The 22,477-nt window shown below is 28.6% G+C and overlaps 5 protein-coding genes across 16 annotated transcripts in view; 2 read left to right on the forward strand and 3 right to left on the reverse strand.

Moving 5' to 3' along the window:
• The window catches only part of LOC141526084 (uncharacterized), a 58,348-nt gene extending 45,147 nt beyond the window's left edge, over nt 1-13,201 (reverse strand). Inside the window, exons 1-2 of one of the 4 annotated variants that reach the window (XM_074240851.1) lie at nt 12,933-13,201; nt 1,820-2,440 (exon numbers count right to left, since the gene is read on the reverse strand). In XM_074240851.1, the coding sequence (XP_074096952.1) occupies nt 1,820-1,822 (3 nt within the window). In that variant the 5' untranslated portion in view covers nt 1,823-2,440; nt 12,933-13,201. Of the gene's footprint in view, nt 1-1,819; nt 2,441-3,432; nt 3,679-4,536; nt 4,702-12,932 lie in introns of those variants that run through there. The other 3 variants (XM_074240850.1, XM_074240849.1, XM_074240852.1) reach the window with 3 other exon arrangements.
• LOC141526086 (troponin I-like) lies at nt 6,738-12,927 on the forward strand. 5 transcript variants are annotated; one of them, XM_074240853.1, is made up of 9 exons: nt 6,755-6,861; nt 7,005-7,038; nt 9,081-9,098; nt 9,315-9,443; nt 9,572-9,695; nt 10,767-10,867; nt 11,522-11,565; nt 11,644-11,785; nt 12,673-12,927. In XM_074240853.1, exons 2-9 carry the CDS (start codon nt 7,021-7,023, stop codon nt 12,724-12,726), a joined length of 630 nt encoding a protein of 209 aa, XP_074096954.1. In that variant the 5' UTR covers nt 6,755-6,861; nt 7,005-7,020; the 3' UTR covers nt 12,727-12,927. The 5 variants fall into 5 exon arrangements, with proteins under 5 accessions (XP_074096958.1, XP_074096954.1, XP_074096956.1 ...); XM_074240855.1 differs by lacking the exon at nt 12,673-12,927 and adding an exon at nt 11,947-12,304; XM_074240854.1 differs by having other exon boundaries at nt 6,775-6,861; nt 6,990-7,038.
• A 1,476-nt stretch (nt 13,202-14,677) lies between the features above and the next one.
• Nucleotides 14,678-18,132, reverse strand: LOC141526054 (uncharacterized). Of its 5 annotated transcripts, none has more exons than XM_074240803.1 (5): nt 17,924-18,132; nt 17,725-17,846; nt 15,439-17,402; nt 15,101-15,305; nt 14,678-14,990 (listed from the first exon to the last, which is right to left on the reverse strand). In XM_074240803.1, exons 3-5 carry the CDS (start codon nt 17,302-17,304, stop codon nt 14,713-14,715), a joined length of 2,349 nt encoding a protein of 782 aa, XP_074096904.1. In that variant the 5' UTR covers nt 17,305-17,402; nt 17,725-17,846; nt 17,924-18,132; the 3' UTR covers nt 14,678-14,712. The 5 variants fall into 5 exon arrangements, with proteins under 5 accessions (XP_074096904.1, XP_074096903.1, XP_074096902.1 ...); XM_074240802.1 differs by having other exon boundaries at nt 17,721-17,846; XM_074240801.1 differs by having other exon boundaries at nt 17,694-17,846.
• A 139-nt stretch (nt 18,133-18,271) lies between these two features.
• On the reverse strand, nt 18,272-19,154 carry LOC141526058 (zinc finger SWIM domain-containing protein 7-like). The gene is made up of 3 exons (XM_074240807.1): nt 19,017-19,154; nt 18,612-18,843; nt 18,272-18,540 (listed from the first exon to the last, which is right to left on the reverse strand). Exons 1-3 carry the CDS (start codon nt 19,138-19,140, stop codon nt 18,390-18,392), a joined length of 507 nt encoding a protein of 168 aa, XP_074096908.1. The 5' UTR covers nt 19,141-19,154; the 3' UTR covers nt 18,272-18,389.
• Nucleotides 19,155-19,328: 174 nt separating this feature from the next.
• On the forward strand, nt 19,329-22,457 carry Mre11 (double strand break repair nuclease mre11). The gene is made up of 11 exons (XM_074240805.1): nt 19,329-19,465; nt 19,535-19,667; nt 19,766-19,934; nt 20,019-20,152; nt 20,257-20,447; nt 20,525-20,738; nt 20,804-21,140; nt 21,220-21,364; nt 21,501-21,658; nt 21,729-22,119; nt 22,192-22,457. Exons 2-11 carry the CDS (start codon nt 19,559-19,561, stop codon nt 22,300-22,302), a joined length of 1,959 nt encoding a protein of 652 aa, XP_074096906.1. The 5' UTR covers nt 19,329-19,465; nt 19,535-19,558; the 3' UTR covers nt 22,303-22,457.
• Nucleotides 22,458-22,477: the final 20 nt, after the last annotated feature.

Genomic DNA, 22,477 nt, shown 5'->3' on the forward strand with positions numbered 1-22,477 from the left:
TTCAATAAATATTTATTTGTTCCCCGATATTATATTTTAAAATTAATTTACTAACATCTATCATTATTTCCAATTGATCCAAAGGACTAAATTCTTGGAGATTTAACTGCTATTCAGATTAGAGACTGTTGGAAAACACAAAACGTAAAATTGATGAAGACTTTTTCGAAGAATTAAAAATGTTTTATGTAAAACAGGATAAAAAGAATTTAAATTACAATAAAATTTGCTGAGAATTTATGGGCAATTTATTTTTTAAAGATATAGCCTATACTCTCTATTCATTTTCATGGTTTATTTATCGACAATTGAACGATTTCTCACGAGCGTATTTCACGCAATTCTAATTTTGCCTGTCAATCTATTTGTAAATCAAACGCCAACAGTGTTCTCCACTTTTTTAAATGTTTTATTTTTTTAAAGCCTTTCTATCATGGAATTGTAATTAGTTCGACGTATATCCTAAGGGAAAAGTTCAAGCGGGCGAATGGAAGTACAAAAATGACAATTAAAACTGATTATGCATTGCAGAATGTCATGTTAAAATTAAAACTGACATGCAGAATGTAGACGTTAAATTATTTAAATAAATTATGCACACATAAGAACAGACAATTAGTGCTCTTAATGTCATAATGGATGTTTATCGAGCAATATAAATTAGTCTACTCTCATAAATCGGGAATAAATACAATTATGATTGCACTAACACAATTTTCTACCCCGGAAATGTCACTCGTATGAACAACAAATGGAAAAAATGAAACATTTATCAATTCAAATGCTGATAATACATCATTAGTATTCGAAAACTGTCCGAATTTTTCTTCAATCATCGATAAAGCTTGATTTTTTTTGCAATGAATAAATTAATACCCTTGAGATATCTTTTTTCATCAATTTCTTTCTACAATCCCCCGCATTCGAAAATCGTCTTGTTGTTATTTGACTTCTAAATTGACACAAAACCATCGCATATCCACTATCTATAATAGATATGACATGCAGATCACTTTACGGAATAACAATCATAATTTTATCGACTGAGGTATGATTCGAAATACAAAACCGCGGAAAACTTTTGTATATTTATAAATACATTTCACTTGTATATTTTCATCAAGTTTAAATAAATATCAATTTTTCATTTTTTTACGATAACTTTTAAACATGAGAATTTACTCAAATTTTAATTCACAAAAATTAAAAAATTAAAAATTTATAAAATTGAAACGAAAAATATTTTTTTTTTCTAAAATTATAATTATAAAATTTTAAAAAGTAATTTTTGATGATATTTATTAAAACAAAAATGCCTCATTCAACAATTGATTTTCATATTAAAACTAGGTCTCTACTTTCCAAGAAGTTCTTAAGCATTATGAATATATACAAGCGTATGGTTAAAAAAGCTAACTGAAAAGTTTTTGCGTTCTAGTTTCCTTCATCGCATATTTTCACTCCACTCTCTTTCTCTTTCTCTTTCGCTTTTTTCGTATTATGTAATGTAAGTGGAGTATACAGCGCACATAAGGTTTTCAAAAACAGTTTCTATAAAACAGATATATTCCGCGCGTGGGTAGCGGTATAAAGAAATTCCACCGACAAACAAAAGTTTTTAATTAACTAACAAAAATAAAAGATAAACAACAAAATAGAATTTCGTGATAAAAAATAAATTGTTGATTATCAGAAAAGTCTCGAATCCTTCAGCCATAGCTTACCGTCAGTAAAAAAAGGATTTGTTGTATAGTAAAAGTAAGGTAGAACAGAAATAAAAGTAAATAACAAAATAGACGAGTGAATTTGCTTGACTCACCATAAGTAGCTTAACCTTATTAACCAAAGGGGATGTTGTCAGAAACTTGTTGAGGACCGTCAAGATTTTCCCTTCCAACGTGGCAGCGCTTCCGACGTCTTGTTCTTGCGAGCATCCGGGTCCGATCTCGTCCTCGGTCTTTGTCCACAAACCCCGGCAATCGCGGTCAAATTGACGTCCCACTTCTTCTGGCTCTTCTTTATTTCCTTCTTCAGTAATGACCTCAAGCCCCGGTAATGAAGAATTAGATGAACCCGAATACGAGCTTGAAACCGGAGTTGAAATAACCCCAGCCGTCAAACTAACTATTTTACCAGATCGCACTTCCGAGCAACTTGATGACGCTTCTGATAATTCCGTTCCTCTGTATCTTCCTCGTTTATAATCACGCACGTGACTCACGTTATAATTGCATTTGCCGAATAAAAATAGTTCCTACACTTTTTTCTGCTAATTTCTTCTCTTCCTATTCTATTTCACTATTTTTTGTTTGCTTATTGACCAGGTAATTAGATTTACTTGTTTCTTTTTTATCTTCAATTATAATCGCGCTTTACAGTAACATAGTTGGTAGTTATAGGTTTGTCAAATTAGTACAAGCAGCTGCGTTGGTTTCTTTGCCTACACAGGAAAAGATAATTGGTTTTTGATGTGAAAAATTTAAACACAATTTTTTGTGATAGAATAATTTGTAAAGTAGTAAATAAAATTATGATGATACGAAAAAATCATAAAAATAATTTTTTATGGGATATTAAATTTTTTATCCTTAAGGTTCTTGAAATTTTTTTTACATTCAACCTTCTAGCTGGAATTCGAGTAAAAAGTCATGAAAAAAATTTTTTGTAATCAAATAAATTCTTTGACAAAATTATGGGCAAAATATTAGGTATAAAAAAATTCTTAAGACAAAATATTTTTAAATAAAAAAAAAATAATAATGAATAAAATGAGAAAGTAATGTTTGAGGTGGGATGATAAAATAAAAATAAAGTGAAAAAGACGCCCAAGTTAAGATGTACCACTTTACGTCGACATTAGGAAAATAAATGTGATTAAGAAGAAAGTGCTGTTACTCTAAAAAGATAAGTTAATAAGAGCAAGATTCCATAGATGGTAGAAGAAAAAAAAAAACTAAAAAATTATAAAACAATGACTTGTATTAAGGAATTTGTGGTATCCAGAATTTTCGCGGATCAATGAAATGAATAACAAGCCGCTTGCGTGTTTATTTAGACCACCAGACGAGAGTTTTCCCGCGTGGGAAGTCACTTATTATTTATTACACGATGAAAATCTATTTTGAAGCAGATAAGAGTAAGCGGAGAAAATAATGGATATAACTATTAGCAGTTGATCATCCACTTTCGCTTTGTTTCACCATCACGAGACAAAAGATTCGTTCTGTTATCAGAAGCTTGAAGAGCTTGTATTTGCGGACGGTTAAATTAAAACAAGTTGCCCTCGGTGATGGCTGAAGAAATTCAAAAGAACAGTCAACAATAGCTTAACAACAAAATACTTGAATAATAAAGAAGCTTTAATTTGCATTCGCATGGGATAGATGAAAACTGATAAAAACGAATGATGCGTGTCTTCTGAAATAAACCAACCGGAGATGAGATTTTTCTGTCCTATGATAAAATCTGATTCCTTTTAGCTTTTTCCTTCCCCGGATTACAAGGTAGAATTTGTAATTTCGAGTTAAAGACTCATTAAAAACAAAACCACTGAAACAATTATTTGTTAAGCTGCTGGATGGTTATTATTCATTAATTTTTTTCACTTGTATTTAGTTTTACTTATAGGTTCAGTTTTATTTCAGTAAATATTTTTTTTTAAATATCAAATTGAATTTATGTATACCGCAAATATTTTAATGGGTTTTTCCGATGGAATTTTATTAAAATAAAAAAATTAGGAAGAATGTGAGGTGAAAATGAAAGCAAACAATCGATTTACTTTACTCTATGGAATACATAGAAAATTTAGTTTGTAATTAAAAATAGAATTTTAAAATTACAGAGGATGTTCTAAACTTTTAGAATAAAACTTGTCAGATGTGGGTTAATTATAGCAACTTCAAAGTCAATGTGACTTTTTTTTAACTAAAAACACAGTGATAATGATTTTAAAGGAATTAAATTTCAGATTACACTTTACACGTTTAGCAATTATACTTATGAAACTTTTGGAATAAAAATTTAGACCGAAAAAATGATAATTATTCAAAGTATAAAACTTTTTTTTTTTTTTTTTTTAATTTTTTTTGCAGATAAGATTTATAATTTATTAGCGTAAAGTGTGCAAATTAACATTGCGGTTTTTTGATATGACAATATGAAAAGTTATAAACAGAAATACATAACCGAAAATAGAGAAATTATGTGAGTGAAATAAAAACATATCTAGGTTATCGAAGCGCTGAAAGTTTCAAAAGTTTTCAAGGACCACACCAGGACCACACGTCGGCTGTTTATCGGCGGTTAAATTTACTAAAACTTCCCTCGAGTATTGTAATATATAATTTCACAGAATTGAGCCTATTGTACACGACCGAAGACAGAGACAATAGACTCGGTGTCTTGCGATTTTAATTTATGAAATAAGCAAAAAACACTTTTAAAAAAAATTTATCATCTAAATATTTAAAATTGGCGACAAATGACGTCGTTAAACAGCCGCGTTTTAAACTAAAACAATTTTATTTAAAATACCTCGGGAGAAATAAATTTAATTTTGAATTAAATAAATTTTTAATTATTTAATTTGATTTAATTACGGAGTATGTTAGGAATTTGTTGTTAAAATGAGTGCTGAAAAATCGCGATAAGAAAATTAACGGAAGAGGCAAGCAGCCGGTTCGATGCCCAGCGTTGTCGCGGTCTAAACGGCGACTGAATCTCCTGTGAGGATGCTGTGTTACTGCGAATCGTGCAAGCTCGAGAACGCGGGCGCGAAATATTCCAAGTATCTATTGTATTGTAGAGTGATTATTTGAAAGGGAAAAATTTTAATATTTCTTTGAAGCTCTGAATTGAATGATAAAACTTTTTTTTATGCGGAGAAATTTTTTTGTAAAGTTACTCTTGCGTGTCAAGAAACTTTTGAAAGAAGTAAGAAGAAGAAAATAATTTTTAAGTTATTTATGGAGGGAAAGTTTTTAGAAAAATTATACTTTGCTCCGCTGAATCATGGCTCAGGTTGTTTGAATTCGGGATCGTTTAAATGATAATTAATAGTGAATATGAAATATAAAATCTGAAAATGTATATTCATGGAAGGGTTTAATAGAGAGATTTTTTATTTTTAAACACAAAAATGATAAGAGTTTTTTGTTTTAGTAAAAGGGAATTATTAATCGAATGTAGAAGCTTTTAAAAAGCTTCGGCAACAAGTTATTGTATAAATCAAATAGTAATCCATCGTTGAGCACGTTGTCAATTTCGATTCATCAGGAATTTATATCCGGATTTCCGGATACAATATTCTCTGCGTAAAAGTCATGATTATTTTTTTAAACAATAGAATAACTATTATTAATGTCACTTTTATTCCCAAATGGTTTTATAACAACAAATTATTTTTATCGGTCAGCCGGGTCAGTAAACATATTTATCGTATTGAGAAGAATCAAAAAGTGAAAAATGAATAAGCAAAATATTTTTTATGTTGGAGAAATTTTGATTTAATTAAATTTACTAAATAAAAAAAAAAATTTCTTGACTCAAGAATTTTTCAGCTTAATTCAAAATCTACAGAATTATTTTCTGAGTTCAAGATTTTTTCTCTTATATTTTTTCGTTTTAAATTCAGAGAGGTTCTATTAACTTTTTGAACTTCGAAAATATTTTTTTTTCCTAGAAATCGGAAGTCTTTTTAGAGTGCTTTTGAAATTTCTACAATCTTAAATTTTTTTTTTTTAAATCTAGACTATTTTACGTCCATTAAAAATAATGCTAATGATCTACTTTCCAGAGAAGTCTAAGACTTTTTTCGATTCTTTCGTTCCGACCCATCTATGACTTCCAGGCGGTCCCAGTTCTAAAGTTTCTTTAATTTACATGCTTTACTGATATATGCTGATTTAAATTCAACCTTTAGTTAAAATATTATAGATTTTTTTACTATATTGCCATTAAAATTTGATTAATTAAAATTAGGTTGCTTTCTCATGCTGACATTGGTATTTTCTTAATTTAATATTGACAAGAAAAAATTCTTACGTCAAAATTTTCCCTATGCGAAAATTAGAAAAAGTTCTATTTGTTTCCTCCGTGTATGTATACATTACACTGTACGTAAAATATGATATATTTAAGTTGTGTTCAGAGAATTACTAAATTTATAAAAAGTGAGTAAATCCAGAACAACTTCACTTTGTGATTTATTTTTAAACTATTCTACATCCAGTTTTAAAATGAACACAAAAAAATATTCCTTCTTCTATTCATTGGAATATTTAATTTTGTAACTTTTATAATCATCTTATAAAATTATTTAAATACTGAAAATATTATTTATTCATCGGTCTGTGATAATTAAATTAATTTTTACTCCGTGCCTCGTAACAAGTTAATTTCAAGTGAACATTAATACCAGTACTATAATTATTAAAACAAAAAATTCTCTAAAGAATAAGAGATTCTCGATAAAAAATTGGAACAATAAAAAAGTTTTACGATAAAAAGGCAATGAAAATTTATGAAAAATATAAAAAAAAATCAACATAACAAAAAAAATTAGAAACTAGTATCACGGAAAATAATGAAGAAGAAGAGTAAGATGGAAAAGGTAACATAAAGCGTAGGAGAGCATCTCCGTTTTCAATTTCGAGGAATTATTTTTAGAGGCAACGCAGCTCGCCTAAAAACGTTCCAGCCAATCAAGCTGTCCTGCGAACGCGCCTCAACACTCGTAAACGTCACCGAAGAACTAGTCGAAGCAGAAGTCTGTTTTCCATCGGAATAGTCAACCTCAGAAGCTCCAGTTAACCAGTGGTAGCTCCACGTTATATTATTTTTCCCTTAGATCACTTACACGTAAGTTTATTTTTCCATTATCATAATTATCCAATCAATTTTTTTTATATAGTTTGAAAAACAAATTGCTTAGCTGAGTTGGTTTAACAATTTTATTTCCAATTATAAAATTATGATAATTGGATTAGGTTGTTATTTTTTAGGAAAAAACCGAGAGCCATGGCTGTCGACGATGAGGTTGGGTATGTATTATAATATTATAATTATTATTATTGTTAATTATTTCAAAATAATTAGCTGGATTTTATATTCTTAAAGATTAATTTTTTTTCTGCTGAACAATGCATTAACATTTGCATTGCCAGCACTATTTTCATTTCCTAATTTGAATATTTTTTTTCATTCCTCCTGCCCATTCCACGGGGGAAACCTGATACTCGGATCCGCTCAACAATCAACAATAAAAAACATCAATCCAGTATTAACAGAATTATTATCAAGTATCGTTTAATTTAATATAAAATAATCTGAGTAAACAAAACTAAAAAACTTTTCAACAATTTTAGTGAACTAACAAAGTTACATTTTTTTTAATTAATAATTTAGTTTTTCCAATTAACGATAAAAAAAAGGATTTAATTAAGAGGAATTTCATTTACAAGTTTAAACAAATATTTGAAAAGAAAAAGAATCCGGAATAAATTTAACAATTCTTCTTCTTGCTGTACTGCATAGAAAGTTTGAGAAACTTAAGCTTTGAGCTTTAACCTACTGTGTAAAGAAACACGCCCACATTTGATTTTACAAATAAAGATATTTTTAGCGTGAAGGGTTTTTTTTTTTTTTTTAAATTTAAAACAAGCGATAAGTGCTAACCCAATTCTTGTAATATGAATATGAATATTAATTTTAATGTTTGTTAATAAACATATTGTAAATTTATTAGATAAAACTGTGATAGAAATAGACTTTATTGTTTAACGTTTAACTGCGAAGGTGGATTCAAGTAATAAGAGAATAGAGTAGTGTATAATAAAGCAGCCGTAAAAATTTGAATTTGTGCCAAAGATTATGATGCCGCATAAATATTTCCCCCTCTAAATAAAATGTACTCATACCGATGACGCCTGTTTCAGGCAACGTAGTGGCGGACGTGTGATAATTATAAACGACTGTTGTCGCCTTCACTGTCGAAATAACAAACACCCGCACAAGAGATATCAATTTCCAAAATGATATTTTAATTTATAAAAAGCTATTTTTAATTGCCGTTGACTAACCATTACATTTCTTTGCATAATATGTTTGCTTATTAATTCAAACTCTCACAGACAAATATATATTTACAAACAATTATATATACCTACTTTCAATGCGTTTAACACATGTAGAGAAGAATGGGACAAAATGGAACGGAGAAAAATTAGTAAGTTCGGAGCAAAACAGAAAACTATTTTTGAAGTTTAAAAATTTTTTAGAGTAATTTACTGTTTAGTCTTTACACTTGCAGTCTAAGGAAGAATCAATTATTTTAATGATAAAATTCATAAATCAATTACGCTTTAATTATTTTATTAAAATTCCAATAACTGCGACAAGTTTCAGAAACTTCTAGCTTGCGAAGTTTGTTTTTAAATTACGTTTTACGTTTTTGTTTAAAATAATCAAAGTAATATTTTATTGTAGATTAAAAATAAAGTTTTAATGAAATTTATTTAAACGATCTGAGCTAAGAAAAAAAATTAAAGATAAAAGCATTTTTTTTTTAGAACGCAATACCTCCCAATGGCCCCAAAGCTACCTGAACTGAAACATGACACTTCGTTAAAAAAGAAAATCTGAAAGCTTTGAAATGTTTCTAGCTTTTATTGTGTAAAAATTATTCTTTTAAAGTTGTGTAGACATAAAAAAAAATTTTTAATCTTTTGTTTGGGTTGAGAAATTAAAATGATGTATTTTTTTGTTTAAAGAAATCAAAAGTACTACAAATAATTAGAAATTCATGACTCTCCAGGTCAAATTTATAATGTTGTTTAATTGAATATATTCCTAATTGTCACAAAAAATGTGAAGTGTAAACAATAAATTTGAGTTTAAAAATAAATTCAATCTTAAAAATAGCGTTCTATTTCGACCCGAACATTTACAAATCTTCAAGCGCTCCATTTTACCTAAACTTCTATATCCCATTTCTTTCCAATCATACAACATATAAAAAAACACACATATAAATAAATAGACAATACACAAATTATTTTTAAATCCTCTTTTTTTTACAGAGGAAACGTATCGAGGATGTACGTAAGACAACACACACAATTTTATTATTAACTTTTTTTTTTTTAATAACCCTAGAGAGTGAACCTTTGGAAAATTTAAAAATTTTTCAAATAATAACTAACAAATTTAATTAATAGTTGAAAATTTAGCCAACAAATAAATGATTAATGTAATAAATCATAATTTATAAATTTCTCATGGGAAAAGATAATTATAAAAATGAATGAAAATAGGAAAGGAAAAGAAAACAAGCAGAGACGGACCGAAAACGAGCTGAAGTTCGTGCTCGTCTCGAGGAAGCGTCCAAAGCTAAAAAGGCCAAGAAAGGTTTTATGACCCCAGAGAGAAAGAAGAAACTCAGGGTGAGTAAAAATAAATCTTACAAGATTTCTTTTTGTTCTTTAGTTTTCTCTTATTTTATATGAACACATGTGAAAAAAAAAAAAAAGAGTATCAAATAAATAACTGAACTGTTTGATTAATTGTACAGTTACTGTTGCGTAAGAAAGCCGCCGAAGAGTTGAAAAAAGAGCAGGAAAGAAAAGCTGCCGAGAGACGGCGTATCATCGAGCAACGTTGTGGAAAACCTAGAGCTATTGAAGATGCCAATGAAGGTGATTATTCATTATCAATGACAATGATTATCAGTTCGATTGATTATTAGCTGTTAAAATTTAGTTTAGTTTGTAGAAATGCAGCTAAGCTTTTATTTATAATATCAGTATATTTCTATATTTGATTAGAATAATTTTATTAATTTTAGACTAATTTATTGTAAGATAAAAGACCCAATTACACAACAAGTTTCAATTTTATTAAAAAAATAATCGCACTCTCCACGAACTACTGAAGTTACTTTTGACAAAAACAGGAATCGTAATGAAAATTTTTATTTACAAAAATTTATTAAGTGGTAAACATTAATATGAATTTCGAAAGGAAGTACGACTGTTACTTAAATTCACCCTAATAGAACAAATAAATCGTAATGTACTTTTATTGCCACTAAAAATTGACCGTGACAAGTCCATTTGTTGGACACTGGAGTTTACGGAACAAATTTATTATCAGCAGCGATATACCGCTTGTAAGCTTTTATTGTAATTTAAAAATTCATTACTGTTGATTGTTCTTCATTCGTGCAAAAATATTTCAGTAATGTAAATATTTTATATAAAACGAAATATTTCATCGCAATTCGATATTATCCATGATTTACTTACGCCTTCTATAGAATTTATTAATTAAAAAAAAAAAAAAAAAAAAAAAAAAAAAAAATATATATACATAATTGTAATTAATACTAAATGATTTAAATACACAGTTTCCTCTTTGTATGAATATTGTTTTTCATTATAATATTTAATTATCGTTAAAACGATCTAATTATTTTCGAGCCCGTACAATGAAATATATAATAAACTTTTTGTTGCTTCGACATGACAATGATACTGTTTTGTTATAGTATCTCAAACAATTGATGATATAATTGAAAATTTATTGATTTTTCGCAGTAAAAAAAATTTAAGTAATTGTTGAGTCATGGATATTTGCGGAACTGGGTCTTTTACTTTTTTATTAGTCATTGTTATTAATTATTAATTATTAGATGATAAAATTTATTAGTTTAGTACCCAATAAATTTATAGATACATTATTATTTTTTTTTTAAACAAATTATACAGAAACTCTGAAGCGTGTTCTACGCGAATACCACACTAGGATCTGCGAGTTGGAGGATAAGAAATTCGACATCGAGTATATTGTCAAGAAGAAAGATTTCGAGGTATATTTACACAAAACAAAACCCAGCAAAACTTATGCGTGGAAAGCAAAGACAAAAAAAAACTTTTCTGTCATTTACATCTTTTGTAACCGATTCCAGACTGTACGCTTCTTAGTTTGTTTATTTTTTTTTTCTTTAACTACAATACTGAAATTTCTAAAGTTTTTATTTTTTTTTACTCGCGGGATTATAAAACCGTGTGCTATATTGTTGAAAAAAGTCTGTAGATATAAAAAAGTTTTGGTACAAAAACTTTCTTGATCCCCCACTGGCATTCTAGTCCTTCCGTGTCTTTTATTTATTTATTTATTATTTTTATTCGATCTTTAAAACCTGTGGGCTTTTCTGGTCCACGTATTAATAGCACGAATTTTTAATCCTCAAGAATTTTTTTACATATCCTTTGTTTTCTTATATTCTATATTCCATAAACTCAACTCTACTCTCGTATAATCGTAAAATAACATTTTGCATTTCAGCTGTGTTCGCTAACTTTTTTCTACGCTGAATAAAATAAATAATTCTCAATATTATAATTTATTTTTTGTATTTTTAAATTCATCGCTTAGTTTTATTTATACAATAAAATAAGCAAAAAATCTAAACGTGAAAATTTAATCTGATAATATAAAAATGTATTTTTGTTCTCTACAGATCTCCGATTTGAACAGCCAAGTTAATGATCTCCGAGGAAAATTGTAAGTATATAAATTAAAAAATATAAAAAAGAAATCAGTGACATATTTTATTATTGAGTAATAAATTTTAATTTACAGCATGAAGCCGACTTTGAAAAAAGTATCTAAGTATGAAAGCAAATTCGCTAAATTACAAAAGAAAGCAGCTGAATTCAACTTCCGCAATCAACTAAAGCAAGTGAAGAAAAAAGAATTCACCTTGGAAGAAGAAGATAAAGAGGTAAATTATTATTATCATTTTTTAATAATTATTTTTCTCCAATTATCATTTTTTTTCTTACTGTATTTTAAATTTCTTTACCCTTTTTTTTCCAACAAATAAATGAGACCCGTAACTGTTAATGATCAATCTATTGAGCTATTTCTCGTTGTTCTTGATAGCCCAAGAAATCCGAGAAAGCTGAATGGCAGACCAAGAAGTAGCTGGATGTCACATGAGAAAGGAGACTTGATACTTAATTGATTTATAAATAATAAATTATTCAATAATAATAATAATAAGAAAAAATATTTTAAAAATATTTACGAGCGCGTTGATATTTTTTTTTACTTCACGAAGTACGAACGTTCGAACACCCACTGATGAAAAAATTCATTTGTTACTAAAGCATTTTTTTTTCAGATCCGAGTATAATTGGCATGCAATTATTTTTAAATTTAACACTACTCTGTCAAAAAAAAAAAAAATACAAGCTTACACTGTCAATTCTTCACTGTAAATATATTTCTTCGCTATAAACTTTTTACTTTTTAAATTTATTCGAACCTCTCAGTTTGAAATTCTATGAAAATCTAAATCTAAAATCTGTTACCATATTACTTTATCTTTCAAACTAAATTTAACAGCAATAAACAAAAACTACTAAATGCATTTACCTGAGGTAAGAAGCAATAAAAATAAATAAATTAACAACCTTCTCCTGACCTTAAGGACTAATTAATCTTTTTTTTGCTTAATTTTACTACATAAATGTCAACTAAAACTCACTTTTCGCAATAATGCTACTAATTACTCACTTTTATTTCAAGTAGTTTAGTAAGCGGCTTCCCCCGTTAAAAAAAACAACATTGTCTCAGTAAATAATAAAAATTAAATTGGAATTACAGGAAAAACCTGAATGGGTGGAGAAGAGAATAAAAGAAGATGAAGTCGAGGCATAATCTTTCCGTTTCTAATTGGGCCTGCTGAATATTTTTCAATCACATCTGGTCAACAATGGCTTTTAACTTTTAAATTTAACTCTCAAACTTTATTATATATTTTCATGTCAATAATAATAAATATAATATTTATTTACCTACTATTATAATTATACTCTTGATTAAATGAGTAAATAATAAATAATATCAGAAAAAAATAAACTTACATTTCGATGTTCCTTTTCCTGTTGATCAAGTTCATCGATGACACTTAATTAACACTTTTTAAAAAAATACTGACACACGCGAAGATTAAATATTTTATTTGATAATTAAAAAAATTTTTTTTTCAATTAAATTATAGTAAAAAAAAATTGACATGTAGAAATTAAAAAAAATAAAAATTTTTAATTAATTTTTTTGTTGAAAAAAAAATTATCAAGTGACTGCTAACTTTAATGGCATGATCGTTAAAACTGGCCGAGCTAATTAACAAACTCCAAAATAAATAATATGTAATTTTAAAAATAAGATATTAAAGTAAAAAATTTTTAACAATTTAATAAATGTCATTAAAATGATCAGAATAATAAAATTACCTTCATATATTTTTTTATTTAGCATTATGCCGGAATAAAATTAAAATTAGCAGTCACCACCATTTTTTCATTTTTTTTTAACAAACAAAATTGTTCTAAAAATTATTTCTAAAAAATTACATTTTTAATTTTTTTTTTTTGCCATCATTTATTTGTTACAAACTTTTTAAAGTTATCAAATATCTGATAAATTAATTTTTGTTACGCAATAAACTATAAAGAAAACTAAAAAAAAATTAATACTGACTAAAATAATTTTGTTGAAATTAAAACAAGTGACTTAAAATCATTGATAGAATAAAATTGAAAAAGTTGATTGAATAACACTGAAGTTGGCAGACATTCAGCATTATTTGAATGAAGTAACAAATGACACTGACGTTAGCGGATATTAAAAATTTTTTTAGAATTTTATACCAATTTAATTATAAAAAAAATATTAAAAAGTTTCACATGTGAAAATTAATAACAATTAAAAGTGAAAATTTTCGGAAGCATTTTTTTTATAGTGATTGATTTGTTAAAAAAATTTTTATAATCAACAGCTGACGGCTAACTTCAGTGTTATAGTAACATTCGTGAGAATTAAAAGAAATATATTTACTTTAACTGCGTATTTAATTAATTGATAACTTTAATCAGTTGATAAAATAAATATATTTAATCGAATTTGCAAATTTGTTAACTCAGTATAGTTACAGTTTTTCTTATTAAACAATTGACGCGAGAACGCGAAATGAGTGGGGAGTGGAGCAGTTTTAGCGGGAACAATGAATGACGTCGCGTTTCATGTAAACTATTCGTCGTGAAGTTCTCAAAACTGCCACCAGTGGCGTTAGTGACTATTTCTATAAAGCGACAAGTTGCAGTGGTACAAATGTACTGACATATTCACGCTTCTTGATATTGGATTCAGATTAAAAAAAAAAAAATTTGCAATGTTATAATTAATTTATATTAAAATTAAATTCTTATCTCTATAAAAAAATTTTTTAATATAGAATGTACAAATAAAAAATAATACTTTATAAATTTTCTTTATTTAATAACTTTTAAATGTTTCAAATTTTAATGAACATGAAAATAATAATTTAATTTATTTATTTGTAATTTATAATAAATCTACAATGTAAAACAGAAAAAATTTGTATAGTGTTTTAAAATAAATATACGTTTAAATAATACTATTGAAAAATTATTAAAAATACCCGCGACTTATATTCATTAATAATTTTTTTTTTTGTTGAAATTAAAGATTAATTAAATATTTAATTATGTATTATTATGAATAAAAGCCATATAAAATTACTAACTAAATAAATAAATAGAAATAATTAACGAGTAAATTATAGCAAAAAATAAAACAACAAAAATTTAGAAAATATGCTTATTAATTTATGAAAATAACTTATTTCTGATACTTTTGAATGTATCCTTTTAACAAGAAATGTTTTTCTTCATCAAACATAGAAAGAACCGTTTGACCAGAAAAGTTTGGAATATTAGGTTTGGCCCCTGCAGTTAACAATTCTTTACATATATTTATGCTCTCATTTTCAAACGCATGAAACAGAGCTGTTCTTCCAGATTTACCGTCACGTGCATTGACATCTGCATTTATAGCGATCAAACACATAACTCCTCTGTAATTTCCATTTCTGGCACAATAATGTAGAGCTGTAAAGCCTGTAAAAAATTTTTTTAATTTAATTTTAATTTTTTTATATTTTAAAAATTATTCTACAGTCGAGTCGCGTTATGAGCCCTCTTAGTGTCTCTCTTTTTTAATTGCTTACCTTCTGAGTCAACATTATTTATCGCTGGATTGTTTGGCGATACGTATTGAACAAGTTGAGGCAAAAGGTTTGAGGTAATTCTACTAGCGATAATCAAAGCGGAGTCGTGAGCGTTTTCAGGTGACACTGGATTGGCGCCATTCTTCAACAACAAACTAACAACTTCGGGCTGCGCAGAATGTTGAATCGCTAATTCAAGACTCGTCTAAAAAACAGTAATAAAAAAAAAATTTAATTAATCCAAGCCAATATTTAAAAAATTGTAAATCATTATTTTAATTCTAGCAAATAAATAAATAAAATTTTGCTTATTCTTTTAATAATATAGATCAACTCACCTGTTTGTCTTGAGTAAGAATATCAACAGATTCCTTGACAACTTTGAGCATCATAAGATGTCTCTTTAAAACTCGTGGATCATTTCTCAAAACAGCCTTATGAACATTGAGTAATCCATTTTCGTCAAACTTCTTGGCATTCTTCAAATCGCGATCCAATATTTTGTAAGCTTTTTCCACCACCGGATTAACTTTCAATATATTTTTAACTTGTTCAACACTTGTTTTGTCAATCCAAACATCTTCGTCCAACATTTTATCAAGTGCTTCTTGAAAGTTAGCAGTATCTGCGCAAGGTTTCCTTTTAACTTCCTTCGTATCATTAATTTGTCTTTCGATTTCGCGAAGTCTCTCCACACCATTAGTATCTCCAGTCACGTGAATAAAATCATTTTTATCCAACAACCCGAACACGTTCGTCTGCGATGACGTGTCCTTCACTGACAAATAATTATGAGGCGGTTTTTTTGGAATAAACCGCTCCATTCCAAAACCGCACTCCTCTAAAGCCCTCAGAGCTCTCATTTTAAGATCTTCGTCACTAACAGTGCTAAGTGCTTCGCCCACAACACTCAGCTTATCGGATAATTCTTCATCCGTTAAATTTTCGCGCAAATATGGAGACCTGTAGCTCTCCATCGGAAACCCACTTCGTCTGGGATTCCCATCTTTGTTAAATTTATTACTACTACTACTACTATTCGTACTTTTGTTATTCCCCCTTCTTATCAGGTTCACTCTGCCCTGTGAATTCACCAACGGAACAGACTGTGCAGCATTTTTAACATTAACTTCAGTTTCAGTCTGCTGTTGATCCAACAAACTATCTTCATTTTGCAAAACATAAACAGTATTTCTATCTAAATTATTACCATCGTCAAGATTTATAATTCCATTGGAGTCATCAACAATACTTATTAAATTTTTATCGAATCCTCTTTTATTCCTGGCGATTCGAATCAAGCGACTGCCGGGTTGTCCATTCACTTGCTGCCTGTTGTTTATAATATTTTTTTGATTAGCATTTGTGACAGTTCTGAACGGTAAATTTGTTCTTTTATTCAGCAGTGACATACCTCTACGCAATAAAGTTGGTTTTTGTCCGTTTAAATTATTATCATCGACAATAAAATTAGCACTTTTATTTTGTACATTTCTTAAAACCGTTCTTTCAGGTTCTTTTTTTAACACTCGCCAGCCTCTTCCCTGTTGCATAACAATTCCATTTGATTTACTCTCGCCATAGCTACCAGTAAGATCAATGCTGTCGTCATTCGACACAACAATATTATTGTTATCAAATTGATAAATTGGATTGGTAACAATATTTGATCTTAATGGCAAATTAACGCGAGAATTTGAATTTGATAATAATTTAACACCTCTTAAATGCGGCGGAATTACATATTTTACCGCCGAATTCGGGTTTTTGTTGAGTGATTTATAAATATCCTGTGATGAGGGTTTACTGTCGCTTATCCCAGATGCTGTGGTCTTTAAAGTGTCTCCTTTGGTAATTATATTCATAGGCTGGTCTAAACTAATCAACGGCTTCGCTAATGAGAATGATATTGTTTTGCCATTCAGAGAAGTCACTGGCGTATTTTGTGGCATTATTTTCATGTCAAGCTCTCGGCCATCCTTAGTTTTTATTTTATACTTTGCAAGCTTCATTGATTTTTGTGTCGCTCCTCCTGGAGGTTTAGCCACTTCGCTGCTATTGTCATTGCCCTTAGCCATACTAGGATAAGCTTGTGGTAGCGCAAATTCACGAACACATTCAGTCAGTGAGATATTGGGTGCAGGATGGCCTAATGACGACGATGGTCTCGCTCGTTTTCTTGGTATCGACGATTCAGACTCCATTCTTTAATATTTGCCGTTGTCTTGAGATTTCTTCTTTCAAAAACGGGCTGATTTTTTTATTTCTTTATGTTAAATAAAAATTTATTCCATTGATAATTCTGGAATAATAATTTAAAATTATTTTTATTAATTTAATCTTAGTTAATTATGTGAAAATTAAGTTAGCTGACATTTAAAAATTTTTAGAATTTTTTCTTATTGAAAAAATTATTAAAAAAAAAATTTCTTTTGTAGAAAACTTGAAAAACTGTAAATGCAATTTAATTAATGAAAAAAAAAATCAAAAAATTAAAAACGTTGGCTAATTTCAGTACCATTTAATCACGCTGTAATTAATTAAAAAGTATTAATAGAATAATTAAACGCAATAACTGATAAGATATTATTACTGTCAATGATATGAATAATTTTTTAACCAACGAATGTATGCAAGACGGGAGATCCCTGGTTTTTGTGGTTACACTATAACCGTTTACGTTGGCGTTTCCACAGATGTGCACGAGGATTATTTTTATAATTACATACAAATTTTTAAATAACAGCTGAAACAATTAAAATTTATTAAATCAAAAATGAATGACTTGTCGTAAAATTAAAAAATTGAAAATGATATAAATACCTAATAATATTAATAAAAAAGATTTCAGTGGCTTGCGTTGGTATAAAAATTCTATTTACTACAAACATTAACCACTGGTTGTTTCGCGTTAAGAGTGTACACGGATGAGTACCGCTGATCCTACCGTATACATCTAGACATGTGATGGCTGATGAGAATGAGTAGTAAATCCTGTGAATGCATAACTTGAAATTTCTATTGGCTGCATTGTTGGGGAAATCTCTACAGAACTACATCTTGTGGTCGATTTTTAATATAGTTGGCTGTAGTGACAATTTATTCCCGCTAGTTGCGCTACTTTTATCGAGTTTAAATTAAAAAAATTTTTTTAAATTAAAATTCAAGAAATATGATGCTGTCTGCTATTTTTTATGAAGTCTTGCATCCTAGAAATTTATTTAACACACACAACTAGTGTGACAGCCTAAAAAAAGTTTTTTAATACGCCTTTTTGGCATTTGACACTTTACTTCTCTGAAACTTGGTACAGTAATAAATTTTTAAATTGTTCACGAGTAATATGTTTCTCAGTGACTTTACTTGGATCAAGACTAGCCAACCAAGCTGCTAGAACGTGCTTACATGTCTGGTCTGATTGATCCCTAAGCACTTGGTACCTATAATTCAATAAATAGATTTATTAATATAACATAAGTATCACATTATTATTTTGTAATTGAAGTAGTACTTGAAAGCGGCACATGGACAGTAGTTTACGTTGGGAAATATAATATAAGCTTCACCGGATAATCCTTGTACTTCGAGCAACCATCTACTGGAATTTATTTCCTTCCAAACACCTTGAGCGTTTGGATCGACAGCTATTATTTTACTTATTTTACTTGATTCATATAAGCTCAATGCTCTGTCAAAAACGTCACCAAATGCTGAGTAAAGACTGACAAGTGATAAATCTGTAACTAAAATTAATAATAAAAATTAATTTAGCAGATATTTAATCATTTTTGTAACAAATAATTTATAGAAAAAAAAATTGACATGTAGAAATTTAAAAAAATTACAAATGCAATTAATCAATTATTTATTTTATTTTATTTCTCTAATATATAAATATAAAATATGAAATACTTACATTTTTGTTCTTTTTTGAAATCTTTAGCTAATTTATTAAGCACATGTCGCGAAATTCCTTTTTGTTTGACAATCAAACTATCAACCGTTTGATTGGATCCTGACGTTCCAGGTATTGAGTTCATTGATTAATTTTATAAAATTATTTAATTGTATATTTTTTATGAGTTTTTTGTAATTTTTAAAGATAATGTCACGTGTGTAAACAATAACACAAAACATAACCTCTCTTACTACTACTACTATTATTATTGTTACAAGTATAACTTTTTAAGTTCCCGCGAAATTTGTAGAGTAATATAAAAAATGGCGGGATTGTTACCATAAGAATTCTATTTAATGTTACCGACAGATCACAAAAAAACAACAAAACAAGCGTGTCAGTGCATGTTGTATTTAAACAGCCACAAGACACAAGACAGCTGATGTTGATCATCAATTTATACATTTGTAAGTGCAGTGAAATAATTAATTTTAGATTTGGATTACTTACAGTACCTGAATATATTTTTCATACAGTGATTAAAAAATCATTGCTTAAAAATGACTGAACCAACACCAGAGGCGACTTCATCTGGTAGTAGTAGTGTTTTTAAAATATTACTTGCCACAGATTGTCATTTGGGTTATGAAGAACGCAATTCTAAAAAAAGTATTACCGCTATTTAATTATTCGTTATAACAATTAAAATACTAGACATTTGATGAGTATTTTATTTTTTTAAAACTGATTATTAATTAATTTTTCAGCTGATAGACAAGACAGTTTTATTACATTTGAAGAAATCCTACAAATTGCTGTAGCCAAAAGAGTCGATTTTATTTTACTTGGTGGCGATTTATTTCATGACAGCACACCATCACAGAATGTCGTTTTGAGATGTATTAATTTATTACGAAAGTATTGCTTCGGTGACCGGTAAATATATTTATTTAATTTTGTAAAAAATTTATTTACTATAGTTATTAATTTTTAACTCTGATTATTGCTTCGTTGTTTCAGAAAAATAAAATTTCAATTTTTGAGCGATCCATCAGAAGTACTGTCAAATATCACACAAGAACTTAATTTTGAAAATGAAAATTTGAACATTGGTTTACCAATTTTTACAATTCATGGCAACCATGATAACCCAAGTAAATTTTATTTTTGATTTTATGTTAATTTTTGTTTAAAGATCTAAATTTTTGCATGAAATAATTTTTTTTTATAAATTCTTATTTGACCTATATTTTAATAGGTTTCGAGTATACAAGCACGTTGGACATACTTGCAGCATCAGGAGTGATTAATTATTTTGGTAAAGTATCAGATTTGACTCAAATAACTATTTCACCTATGATACTGAAAAAAGGTGATAGTTATATTGCTATTTATGGCTTGAGTTACATCGGAGACCAGAGATTATCAAGATTACTCAAGAATGATATGGTATAAATTATCACTCATCAAATGATATTTATCAATTAATTTATTTGCCTTAATTAATCTTCATTAAAATTTTTTAGGTGAAATTTTTACGTCCTGAAAACATTGAAAATTGTTTTAACATTTTGGTATTACATCAAAATCGCGCTACACACACTCGCCATGGAAGTATACCTGAAAATAAATTACCATCCTTTTTTGATTTAGTTTTCTGGGGTCACGAACACGAGTGTCGTATTGTACCAGAACTAATATCGTTACCTGATGATGAAAAGTACTATATCACACAACCAGGTAATAAAATTTATTTAAAAAAAAAAATCAATCATCACAAGTGATAATGAAACAAATTTTTACAGGGAGTTCGGTGGCAACGTCCATGGCGATAGGCGAATCTAAGCCGAAGCATGTGGGGATTTTAAAAATCCAAGATGGTCGTTTTTTGATTGATGCTATAAAATTACAAACAGTAAGACCTCTAGTCTTCGACACAATCGACATTACAGAGATTATTAACAAAGGGTATTGCGATGATTCAACCACAGGTGTTTTGGAATACGTTGATGATTATATAGCGAATACGATGCTTCCTCAAGTCGAACAACTCATTACTGACGACCCTAATCAGCCAAAAATACCCTTTCTCAGATTAAAAGTTATTTACAAAGAAGATATACATATGTTTGACTCTATGCTGTAGGTATTTTTTTTTTTTTTTTTTTTTTTTTTTTATTATTATTAAATTTACTTTTTTTAACTCCAAATTCTTTTCTAGGATTACGCGCAAGTACGCTGATAGAGTTGCTAATGCTAAAGACTTGATATTATTTAGACGCGATAAAAGAGGCCTCAAGCTTGAGTCTTTAGAATTTGATGACAATGAGGCTGCTGCTGATTTAGCAGAGTGTTTTCAACACGAGGTATTTTTATATAAAGTTTGATCATCTATATTATTAAGAGAATACGGAAAATTTTGTGGCCAGTGTATTTTTATGATAAAATGGGTTTTTATGATTAAATTATTATTTCATAAAAAAAAATTTTATTTATTTTCAGACTGATAAAGACTGGTCACTGGCTATTCAGAAAGAAGTAGAAAATAGTTTGAAAAAAAATAATACTGAACTAAACATACTTTCATTGCTGGGGATGAATGAAGCCTTAGACAGATGCATAAAAGCCAATGATAATAATTCTTTTTTTAGTATCTTCAAGTAACTATCAATTTAATTTTTTCTTACTTATTTATTCAATAAATTTTACTTATAAAAATATTTTTTGCAGTTACCAAGTAAAGAAGACATTAGACCACTTTGAGACTCGTGACATAAAGTTGAATCGCGCAGAATACGAGGAAGAATTAAGAATCTTCCGAGCAGAACGTGCTAAAAATTCGACTGATGAAATAAATCAAGTTAAAGGAATGTTGGACAACAGGGCAGAACGGGAAAGACTTAATGGAAGCATCGCCAATGTGCCATCAGACCTGATGGATGTACAAGATTTAGACAACGTGGATGACCCTATGCCAGTGCTTACTCGCGGTCGTGGGCGTGGAAGAGGAACAAGAGCTAGAGCAGGAGCCCGCGGTGCAGCACGTGGTGGCAGGGGACGAGCTGCTGCTTCTCCAGCCAGAAGTCCTCTGACGATAAGTACTCAGGCTAGAAACAACCAGGTACTAATCTTATCCAATAATCGCTTTAATTATTTTTAAATTTGTCTAAATAATTTTTGCTAATAATTTTAGACATCTAACAATGGTAATGATCGTTTCTTTCAACCAAGTCAACTTATGACATCAACTCAACGATCAGGTGTTCGTAAACCAACTCAGTTCTACAACAGTGATTCTGATTAATCAAAATAACATTTATTGTTGAAAAATACTTTCTGTTACTACCTCAATTACATTAATGGAAGATTATTTTTCACGTTAGAGTATTTTTTTATTAAAAATTAATAAATTAATTATAAAGTTTTTTTTTGTAAGTAATAAATAATTTTTGATAACAATTTTATTACCATTTTAATCA

This window comes from Cotesia typhae, unplaced genomic scaffold (genome assembly GCF_013202065.1).
Source record: "Cotesia typhae breed Kobodo isofemale line unplaced genomic scaffold, CoteBio_Ctyphae contig_33, whole genome shotgun sequence".
Classification (NCBI taxonomy): Eukaryota; Metazoa; Arthropoda; class Insecta; order Hymenoptera; family Braconidae; genus Cotesia; species Cotesia typhae.